The sequence below is a fragment of the Notamacropus eugenii genome, chromosome 3, assembly GCF_028372415.1.
Source record: "Notamacropus eugenii isolate mMacEug1 chromosome 3, mMacEug1.pri_v2, whole genome shotgun sequence".
Lineage (NCBI taxonomy): Eukaryota > Metazoa > Chordata > Mammalia > Diprotodontia > Macropodidae > Notamacropus > Notamacropus eugenii.
The window spans coordinates 119,062,840-119,080,805 of record NC_092874.1 but is presented as its reverse complement, the minus strand read 5'-3'; the positions used below and the strand labels follow the sequence as shown (position 1 = coordinate 119,080,805).

At 35.1% G+C, this 17,966-nt stretch overlaps 1 protein-coding gene across 2 annotated transcripts in view; it reads left to right on the top strand.

Annotated features, from left to right (window-relative positions):
* MKLN1 (muskelin 1) overlaps positions 1-17,966 on the top strand; it is a 244,633-nt gene that overhangs the window by 161,070 nt on the left and 65,597 nt on the right. For both annotated transcript variants that reach the window (XM_072650124.1, XM_072650123.1), the window contains exon 10: positions 11,006-11,218. In XM_072650124.1, coding sequence (XP_072506225.1) covers positions 11,006-11,218 — 213 coding nt within the window. The remainder of the gene's footprint in view (positions 1-11,005; positions 11,219-17,966) is intronic.

Genomic DNA, 17,966 nt, shown 5'->3' with positions numbered 1-17,966 from the left:
AAATGACTTCCATAATAGTCATGTTATGAAAGACTAACTGTATTTCCCTCCATCCTATGCAGCCCCCCATTTCTTCTCTCTTTTGACCTTGTCCCTCCCGAAGAGTGTTTACTTCTGATTGCTCCCTCCTCCTATTTGCCCTCCCTTCCATTCCCCCCCCCCCCCCCCGCTTATCCCCTTCTCCCCTACTTTCTTGTAGCGTAAGATAGATTTTCATACCAAATTTAGTGGGCATGTTATTCCTTCCTTGAGCCAAATGTGATGAGAGTAAACTTTGCTTTTTCCCTTCCATTGGAAAAGCTTTTTCTTGCCTCTTCTATGAGATAATTTGCCCCATTCCATTTTTCCCTTTCTCCTCCCAATATATTCCTCTCTCACGCCTTAATTTTATTATTTTAGATATGATCCCTTCCTATTCAACTCACCCTGTGCTGTGTGTGTGTGTGTGTGTGATCCCTCCAACTACCGAAATACTGAGAAAAGTTCAAGACTTACAAATATTATCTTTCCATGTAGAAATGTAAACAGTTGAAACTTTAGTAAGACCCTTGTGATTTCTCTTTCCTGTTTACCTTTTCATGCTTCTCTTGATTCTTATGTTTGAAAGTCAAACTTTCTTTTCAGCTCTGGTCTTTTCATCAAGAATTCTTGACAGTCCTCTATTTCATTGAATGGCCATTTTTCCCCCTGAAGTATTATATTCAGTTTTGCTGGGTAGGTGATTCTTGGTTTTAGTCCTAGTTCCTTTGACTTCTGGAATATCATCTTCCAATCCCTTCAGTCCCTTAATGTAGAAGCTGCTAGATCTTGTGTTATCCTGATTATATTTCCACAATACTTGAATTGTTTCTTTCTAGCTGCTTGCAATATTTCCTCCTTGACCTAGGAACTCTGGAATTTGGCTGCAATATTCCTAAGAGTTTCTCTTTTTGAATCTCTTTCAGGAGGTGATCAGTGGATTCTTTCAATATTTATTTTGCCCACTTGTTCTGGAATATCAAGGCAGTTTTCCTTGATAATTTCATGAAAGGTGATGTCTAGGCTCTTTTTTTGATCATGGCTTTTAGGTAGTCCCATAATTTTTAAATTGTCTCTCCTGGTTCTATTTTCCAGGTCAGTTGTTTTTCCAATGAGATATTTCACATTATCTTCTATTTTTTCATTCTTTTGATTTAGTTTTGTAATTTCTTAGTTTCTCATAAAGTCATTAGCCTCCATCTGTTCCATTCTAATTTTGAAAGAACTATTTTCTTCAGTGAGCTTTTGAACCTTCTTTGGCTAATTCTGCTTTTTAAAGCATTCTTCTCCTCATTGGCTTTTTGGACCCCTTTTGCCAATTGAGTTAGCCTATTTTTGAAGGTGTTATTTTCTTCAGCATTTTTTTGGGAGTTCTTTAGTAAGCTGTTAACTCATTTTTCATGATTTTCTTGCATTGCTCGCATTTCTTTTCCCAATTTTTCCTCCACCTCTCTTACTTGATTTTCAAAATCCTTTTTGAGCTCTTCTGTGGCCTGGGATATTTATTGCATATTTATTTTGTAGGTTTTGGATGCATATTTATTTTGAAAGTTTTGGATACAGAAGCCTTGACTTTTATGTCTTCCCCTGATGGTAGACATTGTTCTTCCTCATCTGAAAAAATGGGAGAAAATGCCTGTTCACCAGGAAAGTAACCTTCTGTAGTCTCGTTTTTTTTCCCTTTTTTGAGCATTTTCCCAACCAGTTACTTGACTTTTGGGTCCTTTGTCAAGAGTTGGGTATACTCTGGGGACCTGTAAGATCTCAGTTCCCACAAGGTGGCAAAAGTAAGGGAGAGGAGTTTACTCCCTGCCCTGACTGGTGGCTGAGATTCAGATCAGCTGCTCAATTTCTCCAGGGCCTTTAAGCTGAGGCTCCAGCCATGGAACCTTGCTGCTGCCTGTAGCCTGGGGCCAGGGCTAGCGCGGGACCCTGATCCTTTGTCTGTCCCTGAGGTGAAAAAGCCCTCTCACTGACCCTTGAAGCTGCCTTTGGTGCCTGTGGGTTTAGGGATCTGTGAACCTCGCTGCTGCTGGGAATTCCACCCCCGAAGCCTGCTTTGGTCCTCCTCTTCCCGGTGCTGCATGGCCACGGCTGGGCTGTGCTCTGCTCCGTGTCCTGTGTAACCGACTTTTCCCGTTGGCCTTCCAGGTCACCCTGGGCTGGAAATCCCCTCCACTCCGTTGTTCTGTGGCTTCTGCTGCTCTAGAATTTGTTGAGTCATTCTTTACAGTTATTTTATGGGCTGTGGGGGAGAGCTATGGCGTGTGTGTCTTTCTACTTTGCCATCTGGACTCTGCCCCCAAGGCAACTTTTAAACAGAGATGTTAAGTAATTTGGCCAACATCACATAGCTAATGAGAAATCACAGAAGCAGGATTGAAAATGAGTTATCTTGACTCTTAGGCTAGAGTTTTTTTTTCCAGAGAGGCAGCCCATTTACCTACCTACCTACCTACATACATATATATATTTGCATATACTTATTTGTTTTCTCCTTTAATAGAATGGGAGCTCTTTTCAGGTTAGCGTTATTTCATTTATTTCTTTACATGGAATGTATCTTTGTGCGTGTGTGTGTATATGTATATATGTATATGTATGTATGCACATGCATGCATGCAGGTGGATTTGGAATTAGGAGAAAAGAGTTTTACCACCTGTGAATATGTACTAGTTGAGCAGGTTGTTGTACCTTTCTGATTCTGTTTCCTTGTCTGTAAAATAGCATAAAAATACTTGTTATACTTTACTCAGAACATAGTTATGAGAATCAAATGAGACAATTTATTGCATTTTAAGAGTTTAAAAGTTTGCAAAGCACTGTGTAAATGCCAGCTGCTATTATGATTCTAGTACACCACAGTTATTTTATTTTAGAAAGGTTTGCCTCAGATATTTTTAGTACTGCATGAGATAATTTTCCACATATTTACATGAAAAGGAACTGATATTTATGTAAAACATTTAATTCTTGTCGAATTCTTGTCAGATTCTTAAAAAACTTAATCTCATCAGATTTTGTTATGAGTATTTTTTCCTTACTGCCCATTAAAAAGAAAGAAACAGTGAGGTAAGGACATAGAGAGGGGAAGTTCTTGCTTATTTCTTGTTATTTTTGCATGGTATTTTGTGTTCCAGGCTAAACTGGAGCCTTGTGACTATAATCCCTGAACTGACTGTTACATATTCCTCTTCCCTCCCTTCCCCCATCCCCAACAGATTATAAAAGTTTATTTCATTTCTTCTGCCCCTGTCCTTCACTGGAGCATGAGAGAAATCCATCTGTCAGATACTAGAGAGGGTTGCTAGGGATGAAGGAGAGCTAGATTTCTGTGTATTTATAAAGAAATGAAAGCAGCCTTACCAAAGTAGGTCTAATAGGAAAAGTAAGTAGTTTCTTTAAAAAAAAATAAAGAATAGAGTAAGTTTCATGGGGTTCATTGGAAGGATCCTAGGAAGGATATGGCTGACATGAATTGGAATGTGAAAGTGGAAGCCAGGAAATGGAATATAGACACACTTACAGTGGGGCAGCCCCTTAGAAGGCTAATGTTATTAGTGAGTTATATTAGGGCTCTTTTCCTGAAGGGAGGAACACAAATATTCACAAACAGATAGAATGGAGGTAAGTATGAGTTGCAGTTTTGCTACCAAAGGAACACTACCAGTTGCTATATTTATCTTAAACTGACCTACTCATGACTGATGTATTCAAAGGTCTACTTAACTTAAAATGTTGCATTTGTAAAGCATATGTTGCCTGTGTATCTTAGTATGAAACAGAATGTATTGTTCCCTGCATCAGTCTCCTGTCTAAATGGAATCTATTGTTTTAGTATGTAGTTACATATGGGGATATATTTCTCCGAATCAGATCAACTCTCTAATCGAGGGTGGCTGTAATGTGGATGTACTGTTACCCTTTTTAGTGCAAATGTCCCACCATTTGATTATATACTATTAATAAACTATGTTATTTAGCTTAGAGGTGAGTGTGGCTGGGTCTGTGTTACTTAAAATTCTAGACTATAATAATGGAAAGACAGTTATGACTATTTGATAAGAGATAATGGTTACCTGAACTAGTTTGTGGGAATGATCAATTGGTGAATGGTCAAACAAATTATGACTAATGAATAAAATGAAATATTATTATGCCACAAAAAAGCTGAAAAAGATGGTTTCAGAGACATCTGGGAAGACTTTAAAGTCATTTAAGTGAGTAGAACCAGATACAATAACATCATAAAATCAGACTTTGCAATACTTAAAAACTGATTAATATGATAGTCTTTCATAATTTCAGAGAGCTAATGATGAATCATCATCTTCTCTCTTCTCTCCTTCCTTTCCTCCTTTCTGAGCAAGTGAACCAGGCCTCAAAGTAGAAAAGGAGTTCTATAAGGAGGAAACCCAAGTTATCAATGATTGTTGTTAAGTACTGAGGCAAATTAAGACTGATTTTAAAAAAAAACCAAACTCTTGGATTTAGCCATTAGGAGAAAAGTTGATGATGTTTTCATAAGTGTTGTTTTGACCTGGGTAGTTACTTTGGGGCTAATATCTGGTTTGTACTCTGAGGGTTCTAGAAGGGTATTTTCTAAGTAGCTTAGCTTTTGTTGTACTCTTTCAGAAGACATCTCAAGACTGCCTGTCCCCAAGTTTGGAATTCTGAAAACTCCTTATGTGTTCTTTGGTTTTTATTTAGATGTATTACCAAATCAGCTTACGTAAGCATCTGATAAAAGCATCTGACTTACTTCACTTCCGAAAAGCCATGTAATAAAGTAACTTGGTTAAGAATTTTATATTTATGACTGCTAAAGTTGATTTGTGTCATTACAAGTAGATTATATATCCTAAATTAAATGTATTCTTTAAATGGTTGATAGGAATAAAAAACAAACAAACAAACAAACCCCAAAGCATTGGCATTATCCTTTAGGTCAGGTACCTTATTAAACTTAAAATTACTTTAATAAGAAATCAGGATAATTAAAGATGTGAGGTGGTTTGGTTTTTTTGAGGGAGGAAAAACAAAATTGGGAGGAAGTATGTAATTTTTAAGAAGTATGTTTGGCCAAAGAAAGCTGTTCTTAACCTTTTAATCTACCCTTCTGTGAACTTGTATTGATTTGTGGTAGCTGTCTAGCGGATAGAAATTTTTTCTTTAAAAGATTAAAGAAAAGAGTGATGACTGAACTCTTAAAGTTCAGTACTTTCCCTACTTTGACTTTACATAATTCAAAAAACACATTGACTTGCATGTGCAGGGATCCTGACAGCCCACTGGTTTTTATACACAGTTGGTTTGCTGTTGTCCCAGGATTTTCCACCATCACTTAACTATTGTTCCCAAATTGAACTATGCTTCTTAATCAGTAGCTCATGCTCTACCAACTTCCCTTAAAATGTCTTGAGAGTTGAAAACATATTCACAGTAACATAGAATTTGCAAGTCAAAAGAGATCATCTTGTTCAAATCTTTCATTTAAAAAAAAAAAAAACCAACCAAGTCTCTTGTCTTCCTTGGAGGACAGAACACATTGAAACATTGCTTCTGTATGTTAGAGCTAGTGAATCATTACTGTTTACTGAGCCATATGGATAAATGAATTCCAAGAAATGTAAATTTCAGTGCTTGCTTTAAAAAATGTTTTTCATTATTTTTAGATTAGCTATTCCTTACTAACAACTACAGAAACATTGAGTTTATTTTTTTAATCTCTTAGTATATCATTGCACTTAGTTAATAATAGTAATATTATAATTTTGGGACAAATATCCAGCTGTAAGAAGTAAAATGCAAAAATGGCCTCTAGGTTTTAGAACTCTCAAAATACCTGAGTAATAATGAAAGATGTGCTGGAAACTTTGAATCTATATAGGTTAGAATAATGTTCCAAGTACTCCAATAAATCCATGATTTTATTGATTTAGAAACTCTAGTAGGACAAATTGTAACCCATCCATATATCCTGTTCTGTGTGACTCTCATCTTCCTAAATATCTGTAACAGGGAGGTCCACTCAACTTCCTGGAAACTTTCCTCAAGTTCTTTTAACATTGAGATAGATATCATTAGAATACACAGGCTATCCATCAGGTATCTCATACTCTAGCTCTATAACCAGCCCTTTCTCTCTTCCAATTATCTGTTATTTTATGCCACTTTTGGCAGTTTTTTGCATGTAATACATTATAGCCTATTCACATCTACCACGTTACCTCCATTACCCTTTAGATGATCATCAGTTTGAGTTCTTCAGACACTATAGTATTCTATGACTTGCAACCATACAACATCATTAGAAAAAAAAAAATCTTGATGCTATAAGGAAGGGTCTTGGGCAGAATCAAAATGAAGGAATGAAAGGTTTCAGCTTCTAAACCTTACCTCAAACCTCTTTTATAAAACAACCATAGAAAGCTCAGTTTTGAGCAGGAAAACCAGTTAAAAGTCAGAGTGCGGTATTTTTATACCCCAGGTATAAAAGACAGAAAGAGGTCTACAGACACTAAGATAAGGACTGACCAAGAGTGTAGAATATCAGAAGCAGCACCAGTGGTGATGGTAACATTAGACTGTAGTGGCGACAGCATTGGCAATGCTCTAGAGAAGTAGGGGGACTTCCATATTCAATCAGAAAGAGATCCCAGGGAATCCCTGTACTAGCAGTGGTTACAGGATCAGGAGCCATTTCATCAGTTTTGGGTCATAGTTCCATAGTGGAGGAGGAACCCTTGTGTTCTTAAGAGAGCAGGGTGAAGGGACAAAAGTACAGAGAAGGAAGGCAATAAGATTTCTACCTGGATCATACCACATTGAAAGTACCAAAACCTTAGAAGCCTCCCGGATTGAATTGTGACAGCAGCAGGACATGAAAGACAGAATTTAAGCCAAATATAACCTGCATCAAATTGCTTGCCTTTCTCAATGAGAGGGGAGAAAAGGGTGGGAGAGAATTTGGAACTCAAGAATTTTTCAAAACATGTTAACATTTTTTTTACATGCAATTACGGGAAAAATAAAGTATTAAATGAATAAAAGAGGATATGAGGGGATAGTGGGCAACAGTTGAATATCATGGTGATCCATACTGGTTCAAGGAGGACAGAATATATATACCCACACAGGTGTAGAAATTCATCTTCTCCAACAGAAAATGGAAAAGCCTTAAGAGAAACAGGGAGGGCTGTAGGAAGAGAAGGGGTTAGAATAAGGGAGGCAGTGGTCAGAAGTAAAACTAACTTTTTGGAAGGGAAGAGGACAAAAACCCCCCACAAATGATAAATAGGAGAGAAAAAGATGGAGGAAAACAGTTAGCAATCCTAACTATTAAGTGTGAATGTGATGAATTCACCCATAAAATGGAAGAGGATAGTAGATAAAAAACAGAATTTAACAATATATTGTTTGCAAGAGACATGCTTGAAACAGATGCATACAGAGTTAAAATAAAGGTCTGGATCAGAATCTATTATGCTTCAGCTGGTAGCAATCATGATCTCAGAAAAAGCAAACGAAAAAGAGACGTAATTAAAAGATGGTCAGGGAAACTACATTTTGCTGAAAAGGTGCCACAGACAGTCTTGAATGTAGGAGGGCAAAATGGGGGGGAGCAGGGCAAGGATGAGGTTGCAGGCAATACTTGAATCTCATTCTCATCAGGATTAGTTCAAAGAGGGGAGAATACTCTCTCTCTCTCTCTCTCTCTCTCTCTCTCTCTCTTTCTCTCTCTCTCTCTCTCTCTCTCTCTCTCTCTCTCTCTCTCTCTCTCTCTCTCTCTCTCTCTCGTATACCTAATAAAGAAACAGGAGGGGAAGGACAAAAGAGATCTAGGAACAGATGATAAAAGGGGAGAGTGGATTAAGAGAGGCAGTGGTCAGAAACAAAACAGACTTTTGAGAAGGGACAGGATAAAAAGAAGGATACAGAAGAAGATAGGATAGAGGGAAATTGACAATAATTATAGCTATGAATGTGAATGGGATGAGCTAACTCATAAAATGGAAGTGGATAGAAGAATGGATTAGAACCCAGAACCCAACAGTATGTTGTGGTCAGCAGACATATTTGAAAGAGAAAAATAAACATAAAGTTAAAATAAAGGGCTGGAACCCTAAAACTCTAGTGTGCTTCAGCTAAAGCAAAAACAAACAAACAAAAAAAGTAGGGGTAGCAATCATGATCTCAGACCGAGAAAAAAAAATAGACCTAATTAAGAGATAGGGAGAATACATTTTGTTAAAAAGTACCAAAGACAATGAAGTAATATTAAAACTTTTTACAGAAAGTTTCTCTGGTAACGGCCTCATTTCTCAAATAAGTAGAGAACGGAGTCAGATTTATAAAAATAAAGGCCGTTACCCAGTTAATAAATGGTCAAGGGAAATGAACAGGTAGTTTTCAGAAGATCTCAAAGCTATTTGTAGTCATATGAAAAATGCTCTGAAATCATTATTCATTAGAAAAAGGCAAATTAAAATAACTGTAATGTGTCACCTTAAACCTATCAGAAATAACAAATGCTGGAGGGCATGAGGACTCATGGTAGAGTGATTTGTCCAGCCATTCTGGAGTATAATCTGGAACCATGCCCAAAGGGCTGTAAGACTGTGCATACGCTTTGATCCAGCAATACCACTATGACAGCTGTACCCCATAGAGATAAAAGGAAAAGAACCTCTATTTACAAAAATATTTATAGTAGCTCTTTTTGTAGCAGGAAAGAATGAGAAATTGAGGGAATGCTCACCAGTTGGGCAGTGGCTGAATAAGTTGTGGCATATTATTGTGATGGAATACTAGTGTGCTATGTAAAATGATGATAGATGGTTTTAGAAAAATGTGGCAAGACCTATATGAACTGATGCAAAGTGAAATGACAAGAACTGGAAGACCATTATGCACAGTAGCAACACTGTTTATGATGATCAGTTGTGAAAGACTTGACTAATCTGATCAATACAGTGATCCAAGACAATTCCAAAGGACTTACTATGAAAAAATGCTCTTAACTCCCAGCAGGAGAACTGGTGAACACTGAGTGCAAATTGAAGTATGATTTTGTTACCTTCTTTAATTTTTTGACCTTTTTTAATGATATGTTTTGCTTGATTTCACATGTATAATTGATATATTGTTTGCTTTCTCATTGTGGGGAAGGGGTGGGACAGAGGAGAGAATCTGAAACATAATTTTTAAAAAAAAACTTGAAATAAACAAGTAAAAACTAATCCCTACGTGAAAAAAAATTACTGAACATACATACATATATGTGTATATACGTATGTATATAGATATATATCTATCTATATGTATAGATATTATATATACATATATGTGTGTGTGTGTATACACAGACTAAGTGGCATAGTATCCAGATTATTGAAGGAAAAGTTTATAAGTTACAGAGGGAAATAGACAGGAAAACTGTACTAGTGAGAAACCTTAATTTACTCCTCTCAGATGTAAAAATACTTAACCATAAAATTAACAAAAAAAGTAAAAGAGATGAAAGAATTTTCGAAAAGTTAGACATGAGAGACCTCTGGAGAATATTGAAGGAGCATAGAAAGGGATATCTCTATTTCTCATCTCTTGAAGACAACTTTACAAAATTTGGCTATGAGTAAGGGCATAGAAACCCTGATTATGCTTTGAGGTTTTTATGCCCTCATTCATGGCCAGATTTTATAAAGGTGCCACATAGACACCCATTTTGGATGATTATGAAATAAAGATTACATTTAATAAAGAGCTTTTGAAACATAGCTTAAAAATTCATTGGAAACTAATCTAATCCTAAAGAATGAGTGGGCCATATAACCCCTTGGTAAAGAACCTACAATGTCTTTGTTTTGCCTCCAAAACCATTTCCATATTCCTTAGCAGGCATTCAGAGTCTTTCATCCACTTCTCCTACTTTAATTTCTCTCCTACCCCAATACAAACTTTTCACACCAGTAAGAATAGGCTCCTCATTCCTTCTTCTTTTTTCCCAGGCTTGTTTATGTCATACATACTATTACTTTTATTCCTGTCCCTAATGTAGAATATTCTTTCTTTTTTGTTTCCATCATCAGATTCTATGCTGCTTTCACAATTCACTTTCCAGGCACTGTCTTGTCTAAAATGATGTTTTCCTTTATATGAATTCCCATAGCATTTATGTTCTCTATAATTGTGCTGTATTAGTATACTCTTGTGCTATTTCTAGTTGGTTCATATTTATGTATTCAACAAATATTTATTGAGCATTTTACTTTTGCAAATTAGGAGGTAGGAAACTATTGAAACAAAATAGAGTAGGTCATGTTTTCCTTGCCCTCGAGGCATTTCCTATCAAATTGTGAAAGTGACTTTCAGTCATTTTTTTTTCAGTCACGTTCAACTCTTTGTGACCTCATTTGGAATTTTTTTGGCAAAAATACTGGAGTAGTTTGCCATTTTCTTCTCCAGCTCATTTTACAGATGAGGAAATTGAGACAAACAGGGCTAAGTGACTTGCTCAGAATCATAAAACTTGTAGGTGTCTGAGGCCAGATTTGAACTCAGGAAGATGAGTCTTCCTAATTCCAGGCCTGACACTCTATCCATTTCACCACCTAACCACCTGAGGAAATAGTTACATATGTACAGATAACTTCAGTATAAGTTAGTACATGAAAAGTACCATGTGAGCACAGAATATCCCAAAAGTCTAACTACCTAAGAGCTGTGAGACTTCTGTGTACTGTAGAAATTCTGAGGAACCTTTTCTTCTTAGCCAGATTACAAATGTAATGTCATCTTTTTGTTATATTTCCTGGCATAATGATATCAGAGCAGCATTGCTTGTTTAATAAGTGTTTCTGAATTTCTTAATAAATATATTTCTAAGAAATGAGAAGAAAAATAGCAATATTATTTTAGGTTCTGATATTTATTTCTTTTTGTTTCTAATCACCATTCTATGCTTTTATTTTCCTCACCAAACAGAATGGACCTAGTGCCAGATCTTGTCATAAAATGTGTATTGACATTCAGCGAAGACAGATCTACACACTGGGACGATACTTGGATTCTTCTGTGAGAAACAGCAAATCTCTGAAAAGTGACTTCTACCGCTATGACATTGACACAAACACATGGATGTTGCTAAGTGAGGACACTGCTGCTGATGGAGGACCCAAATTGGTGTTTGATCATCAGGTGTGGTAGAGTGATAAAAATGTTATAATTGTTTCTCTTTAGAAGTTTTTGCTTGTCAGTTTTACTTTATGTGCAATGTATGAACTATTATTGATTCCTATATTGAGTACTCTCAGATAATAGATCCAAACTCAGGTCAGAAACTTGCAGAACTCAGACAAGGGGGCAGTAATCAGATATTTCCCTAGATCAGATCCCTTTGGGAACACCAAAAGCTTGTAGGTCCCTATACCCTCTGTCACTGAGATCTTAGAAAAACACAGCATTTAATACCCCAAGTAAACAGCAACAGAACTGTCTTAGTCTTTCTCTCCAGAAGTGTGACAGAACATAACCCTTACATTAATGTAAAAAAGTTGATTGAAAGAAGGCACAAACAGGAAAATAAGACCACCATAAGGAGGCGTTATGGTGGCTTAAGACATAAACACAGAAGAACAAGAGTGACTTCAGAACATCTACAAGTAAATCTGCAGAGGACAGCACAGCTTAGGCACAAACTCAGCTAGAACTCCTAGAAGAGATGCAAGATGTTTTTTTAAAAAGTTTAAAATTTTTTTATAAATGAAAAATCACCTGAGGAAAAATAATGGAAAAAAAATGAGAGCCATGGAAGAAAGAATTATAAAAGTAATTAAACTCCCTGAGAATAAGAATGGATCAAAACAATGACTCCATGAGACAAAGGACTAAAAAAATAGAAAGAAATATATCTTATAACAAAAGCAACCAACCTTGAAAACAGATTGAAGTGGGAAAAAAATTTAAGAACCATTGGACTGTCTGAACGCTATGGCCAAAAGAGAGCCTGAACATTGTACTTCAAAAAATCTTAAAAGGAACATGCTTATATCTTTTAAAACTAGAAGGTAGAGAGTGGAACTAGGAAGAATCTACCAGTGAAACCCCAAAATGAAAACTCTTAGCAACATCATAGCCTTTTCATCAGGAATGATTAGAATTCCCCTGTTTCACTCAGAGATAAATGGCTGACATTCAAACAAATTATATTCTTCATCAGGACTAAAGAGTCTAATTAGAAAGGCCTGGGAAGAGGTTGTTAAAACTTGATGATCTTAAGATAAAAAAGGAAAGAGAAGGGAAGAGGAATACATTGGGGGGAAGGGAAAAGAATCTCAAATGATGAGACTTTGCAAGTAGATATCTGCATAGTCAAGTGAGAGGTAAGGGTACACAGCTGCCAATTTAATCTCAGTCTCATCTGAATTGATCAAAGATAGAAAAAGACACAGATTTGGGTTCACAATTATATTCCACCCAATAGGAAAATAAGAAAGGGGGTAAAGAGAGAGTAAGTGAAAGGAAGGACTAGGCTTATGTAAAGCAGATTCTAAAGATGTGCAAAAATATGTATAGCTCTGAAGCAGTAAAGAATGAAAATCTGATTGGATGCTTATAAATTGGAGAATAGCTGAACAAGTTATGTTATATATTATATAAATGTGATAGAATGTGGTGTAAGAAGTGATTAAATTAAATGGTTTCAAAGAAATGTGGGAAGATTTGTATGAGAATTTATACGACAGTATGATAAAGACAAGCAACTTTGAAGGTATTACAACTCTTGTAAATATATTGACCAACCATGATTCCAGAGGACTAATAATGGAACATGCTACCCACCTCCTGATAGGGAGGTGAAGAACTTTGTACAGAATGAAACAATTTGGGAGTTTAAGGGGGATGTATAAAGAACAGTATACATTTAGGAGTTGGGAAGGCATGTAATGGCATGTGATCTATTTTAGCTAGAGCAGAGCATTTGGAGCAGCTTAGTTTGGGATAAAAGTTGGAAAGTGGGGGTGGTAGGTCAGAGAGACTCTTGGATGACAGTTGAAGAAGTTCAAATTTTATTTTATTTTATTTTAAATTTTATTTTTATTTTTTAATGTTTAACAATCACTGCCATACAATTGAGATTTTATCCCCCCCCACTACCCCCCTCCCTCCCCGCGACTGCATACAATTCTGTATAGATTCTACATATACTTTCCTATTGAGTATATTTTCACTATAGTCATGCTATGTAGTCAGACTAAAATAAATGAAAGAAATCGTATAACAAATCAGAACATGATACACAAACACATACACATACACAAACATGATCTGCTACATTTTGTGAGTGACTTCCATATTTCTTTCTCTGAGTGTGGAAGGCATTTTGCCTTGAGAACCACCTTTGGGATTTTTTTCAAATTTTATTTGTAAAGTAATTGGGAACCATTAAGATTTTTGAGCTGAATTATACGACCACATAATTTTTGAGGTTTGTGTAGAAAACAATGTTGCAATGTTGCTGAAATCGTTTAAAATCTCATTATATTTTACCTATATTTACAAAATATTTGTGGCATTTATTTTTGTGGTTGCAAAGAATTTGAAATTGAGGGAATGCCCATCAATTGGGGAATGACTATACAAGTTGTAGTTATGTGAATGTAAAGAAATACTACTGTATTATAAGACATGATAAGGGTAATGATTTCAGAAAAATCTGGGAAGAGCTATATGAAATGATGTTTGCAAAATAAGTGAACAGAAGCAGGAGATCATCGAATATACTAACAGCAATATTGTAACAGTGATCACTTGTGAAAGATTTAGTTACTCTGATCAATACAGTGATGCAAGACAGTTCCGAACTCATGATGCAAAGTGTTATGCATCTCTAAAGAGAGAGCTGATGAACTCTGAGTGCATTCTGAAGAATAATTTTTCACTTTACTCATTTTTCTTGTGTGGGGGGGAGAAAGAAGATACTAATATAGAGATGTTTTGCATGATTTCACATGTATAATTGATATATTGCTTGCCTTCTCTGTGAATGGGGGAGAGGTGGGAGGGAGGGAGGATTTAGAACTCAAAATTTTTTTAAATGTTGAAAAGGAATAATTTTTAGAAGAGAAGGAACTCATATTTGTTAACTTTAAAGCTCTATATTCAGAGAATATTTTTTTAAAAGTCTGAAAGAAAGTTGTCAGTATAAGGCCAAAGTGATTGACAGCTTTGGATTTCTTAGATACTTAGTAAACAAATTAATATTGTTTAATAATTGAATCTAAATAACTTGTTTGATGGAACAAATTTTCTGAAAAAAAAAGTTAAGATTAAAATGAACATTTACAATTTTCAAGCGATAGTAGAAAACCTAATTGAAATATTTGATTTTGTGGATCTGAGTGGCTTGGGTAGATTGAAAAATTTCTCAATGGAGACTGACCCAAGATGGAAGAGTGAAGTGAGCATTTCTGCTGAGCTCTCCCAAAATCGAGAACAAAAAAGAACCTGACAAAAGCTCTTAAGGTGACAGGGAAACTTAAGACACAAATCTAGAAGAAGAAAATTACTTGAAAACATTTGCAAGCAAAGCCTGAAAGAAAAAATGCAATTTGGACAGACGCCTAATAAGAATTCATAGAACAACTAAAGAAAGAGAACTCCTCCCATGTCTCCCTCCAAAAGGGCAAAAAACCCAAAAGATTTTAAAACACACATAAGAGCACTAGAGCAAAAATGAGAAAGCAGTGAAAGCTATGCAAGAAAATTGTGAAAAAAGAATTAATAGCTTCTCAAAAGAGGCATAAACAAGTAATTCCTTAAAAATCAAAACTAGTCAAGGGGGAAGCTAATGAATCCATGAGAGATCAGGAAACAATATAACAAAGTAAAAAGACTAAAAAAAAGAAAAGAAAATGTGAAATTTCTCATAGGAAAAATAATCGACTTGGAAAATAGATGAAGGAAAGATAATTTTTAAAGAGACTCAAGAAACATGAAAAGGTAAATATGAGTAAGAAATCATGAGTGATTTAATAGAATCAAGCTGTTTACATTCCTAAGTGAAAAAATATTATGTGTAACTCTAAAGACTTTGTCATCATTAACCCCCTATAACTTTATTCATGAACTTTATTCATGATTAGGACAGAAGGAATCTACTTAGACAGTTTTGATGTGAGTCTATTGTGTTAAGATAATCTCAAAAGAAAAATGAAAGAGTGAGAAAAAGGGATAAGAGAAAGGAAGAAAGAATAGGGGGAATTATGTCAGCTAAAAGAGATCTAAGTTTTTAGATTGTAAGGAAGAGGAGCAGGCAACACTTGAACCTAATTCTCATCTAAACTAGGTCAAAGATGGCAGAAAGCATGAGTGTGTGTGCGTGTGCGCACGTGCACGCACACACACACACGCACACACACACGATATAGAATTTCATCTTGACCCAACAGGGCAGTGGGCATAGAAGAAGGCTAAGACAAGGGATGGGAGTGGGAGGTTTAGATAAGAGGGAGAGGAGATTAAGGTATGTAGTGATCAGATGTAAAACTGACTTTTAAGAGGGGCCAAATTTTTTTTTTTAAAGGATAAAAAAGGAGAGAATAGGATTGAGGGAAATAAACGACAGTCATAACTCCAATAAAATGGAAGAGGATAGCAAAATGGATTAGAAAAAAGAATCCAACAATATATTGTTTACAAGAGACACTTGAAACAGAAAGGCATAGACTTAAAGGGCTGGATTTTATTTTAGCTAAAATAAAAGAAGCAGGGTTAGCAGTCATGATTACTGACAAATCAGAAGCAAAATTAGACCTAATTAAAAGAAATAATCAAGGAATCTACATTTTGCTAACAGATACCATAGACAACTAATGTTGATAGTAAACATATAGATATCAAATGGTGTAGCATCCTAATTCTTGAAGGAAAAGTTAAATGAGTTAGAGGAGGATATAGACAGTAAAGCTATACTAGTGAGTTATCTCAATTTATCCATCTCAGTGCTAGATAAATCTAAACATAAAGTAAAAAGAAACAAGTTAAAGAGATGAAAGGATTTTAGAAAAGTTAGATGTAATAGATGTCTGCAAAATATGGAATGGGAATAGAAAGGAATATACCCATTTCTCAGCTCTTAAGGCATCTTTACAAAATTTAGCCATGAATTAGGGCATAAAAATCTCAGAAAGAAGTGCAAAAAAGCAGAAATATTAAATGTACCTTTTTTAGACCATCATGAAATAAAGATTACATTCAATAAAGGCCCTTTGAAGCATAGCTTTAAAAATTACTGGTTACTAATATAATCCTCAAGAATGAGTGGATGAAAGAGCTAAACATAAAGATGATCAGTAATTCCATTAAAAATAATGACAACTGTGAAGGGATACAGTCAAAGCAGTATTTATGGATTGATTAAAAAGAAAGACCAGATCAATGATTTAGGCGTGCAACTTTAAAAAAAAAAACAGAAAAAGAAGAAATTAAAAATCTTCATCTAAACATCAAAATAGAAATCCTGTAAATCAAGGAAGAGATTAAGAAAGCTGAAAATTTTTAAAATGTAACTAATAAAACTAAATTCATTTGATGAAGGATAACACCATCAGATAAACCATTGGCTAATTTTACTTTATAAAAGAAAATCAGTAGGCCCTGAAATCAGGAGAACCTGAGTTCATATCCGGCCTCAGACAATTGATACTTACTAGCTATGTGACCCTAGGCAAGTCACTTAAACCTGATTGCCTCCTCTTCCTCCCGCCAAAAAAGATAATCAAATTGCTAATATCAAAAAAAAAAAAATTACATGCTCAGCCAATGAAGATGAAATTAAATGAGTCAATTAAATAAAGTCAAATTATTTTGCTCACTTATATGCCAATAAGATTGACAATCAAAATGAAATGGATGATAATACTCATAATTGATCATTTGAATAATGAAAACCATATAATTATGTCAGTAGATACAGATAAAGCTTTTGACAAAGTGAATACAGATAAAGCTTTTGACAAAGTGAAACACCCATTTCTGTTTTAAAAAAATGGAAGACTTAGGAATAAATGGAACTTTTCTTAAAATGCTAAGTAGTATATATCTAAATTCCAGAATATGGGAATAAACCAGAAACCTTTCCAGGAAGACTGAAGTTGAAGCAAGGTTGTCCATTATCATATTATTAATTGCTATTGTACTAGAAATGCTAGCTATATTAATAAGATGAGAAAAAGAAAGGAATAATCATAGGCAATGAGGAAACAAAAAGCTCTTTTTTTGCAGATGATGTAATGATATATAGAGAACCCTAGAGAGTCAGCTAAAAAAACTGAAACAACTAATAACTTTAGAAGTGTCACATGATATAAAATAAACCTTCACAGTTCACCTGCACATCTCTAACAAAATCCAGCATTAAGAGAAAGAGAATTCTATTTAAAATAAATTCAAACAGGATAAAATACTTGGATGTCTGCTTGCCAAGATATACAGAGGAACTATATGAACCCAGTTACGAAATACTCTTCATACAAATAAAGACAGATAGTTGGAGAAATATTAATTGTTTGTGAATAGACCAAGTCATTATAACAAGAATAGCAATAATATGTAAATTAATTCACTTGTTCAGTGCCATACTAATCAAACTACTAAAGAATTATAGAACTGGAAAGCATAAAATTCAACCAGAGTAACAAAAAGTCAAGGCTTTTAAGGGGATCAGTGAAAAAATTTTGAAGAAAGAGTACTAACAGTACCAAATCTCAAATTATGTTATATACAGTGGTTATCATCAAAATAATTTGGTATTGAATGAAAAATAGGATGGTTGAGCAGTTGAGTAGCTTACACTAAGCTACGTATACATAATATACCTAACTAAATGATGAATACGGTGTTTTGTATACCTGAAAATCCCAGGCGGTTGGGACAAGAACTCTTT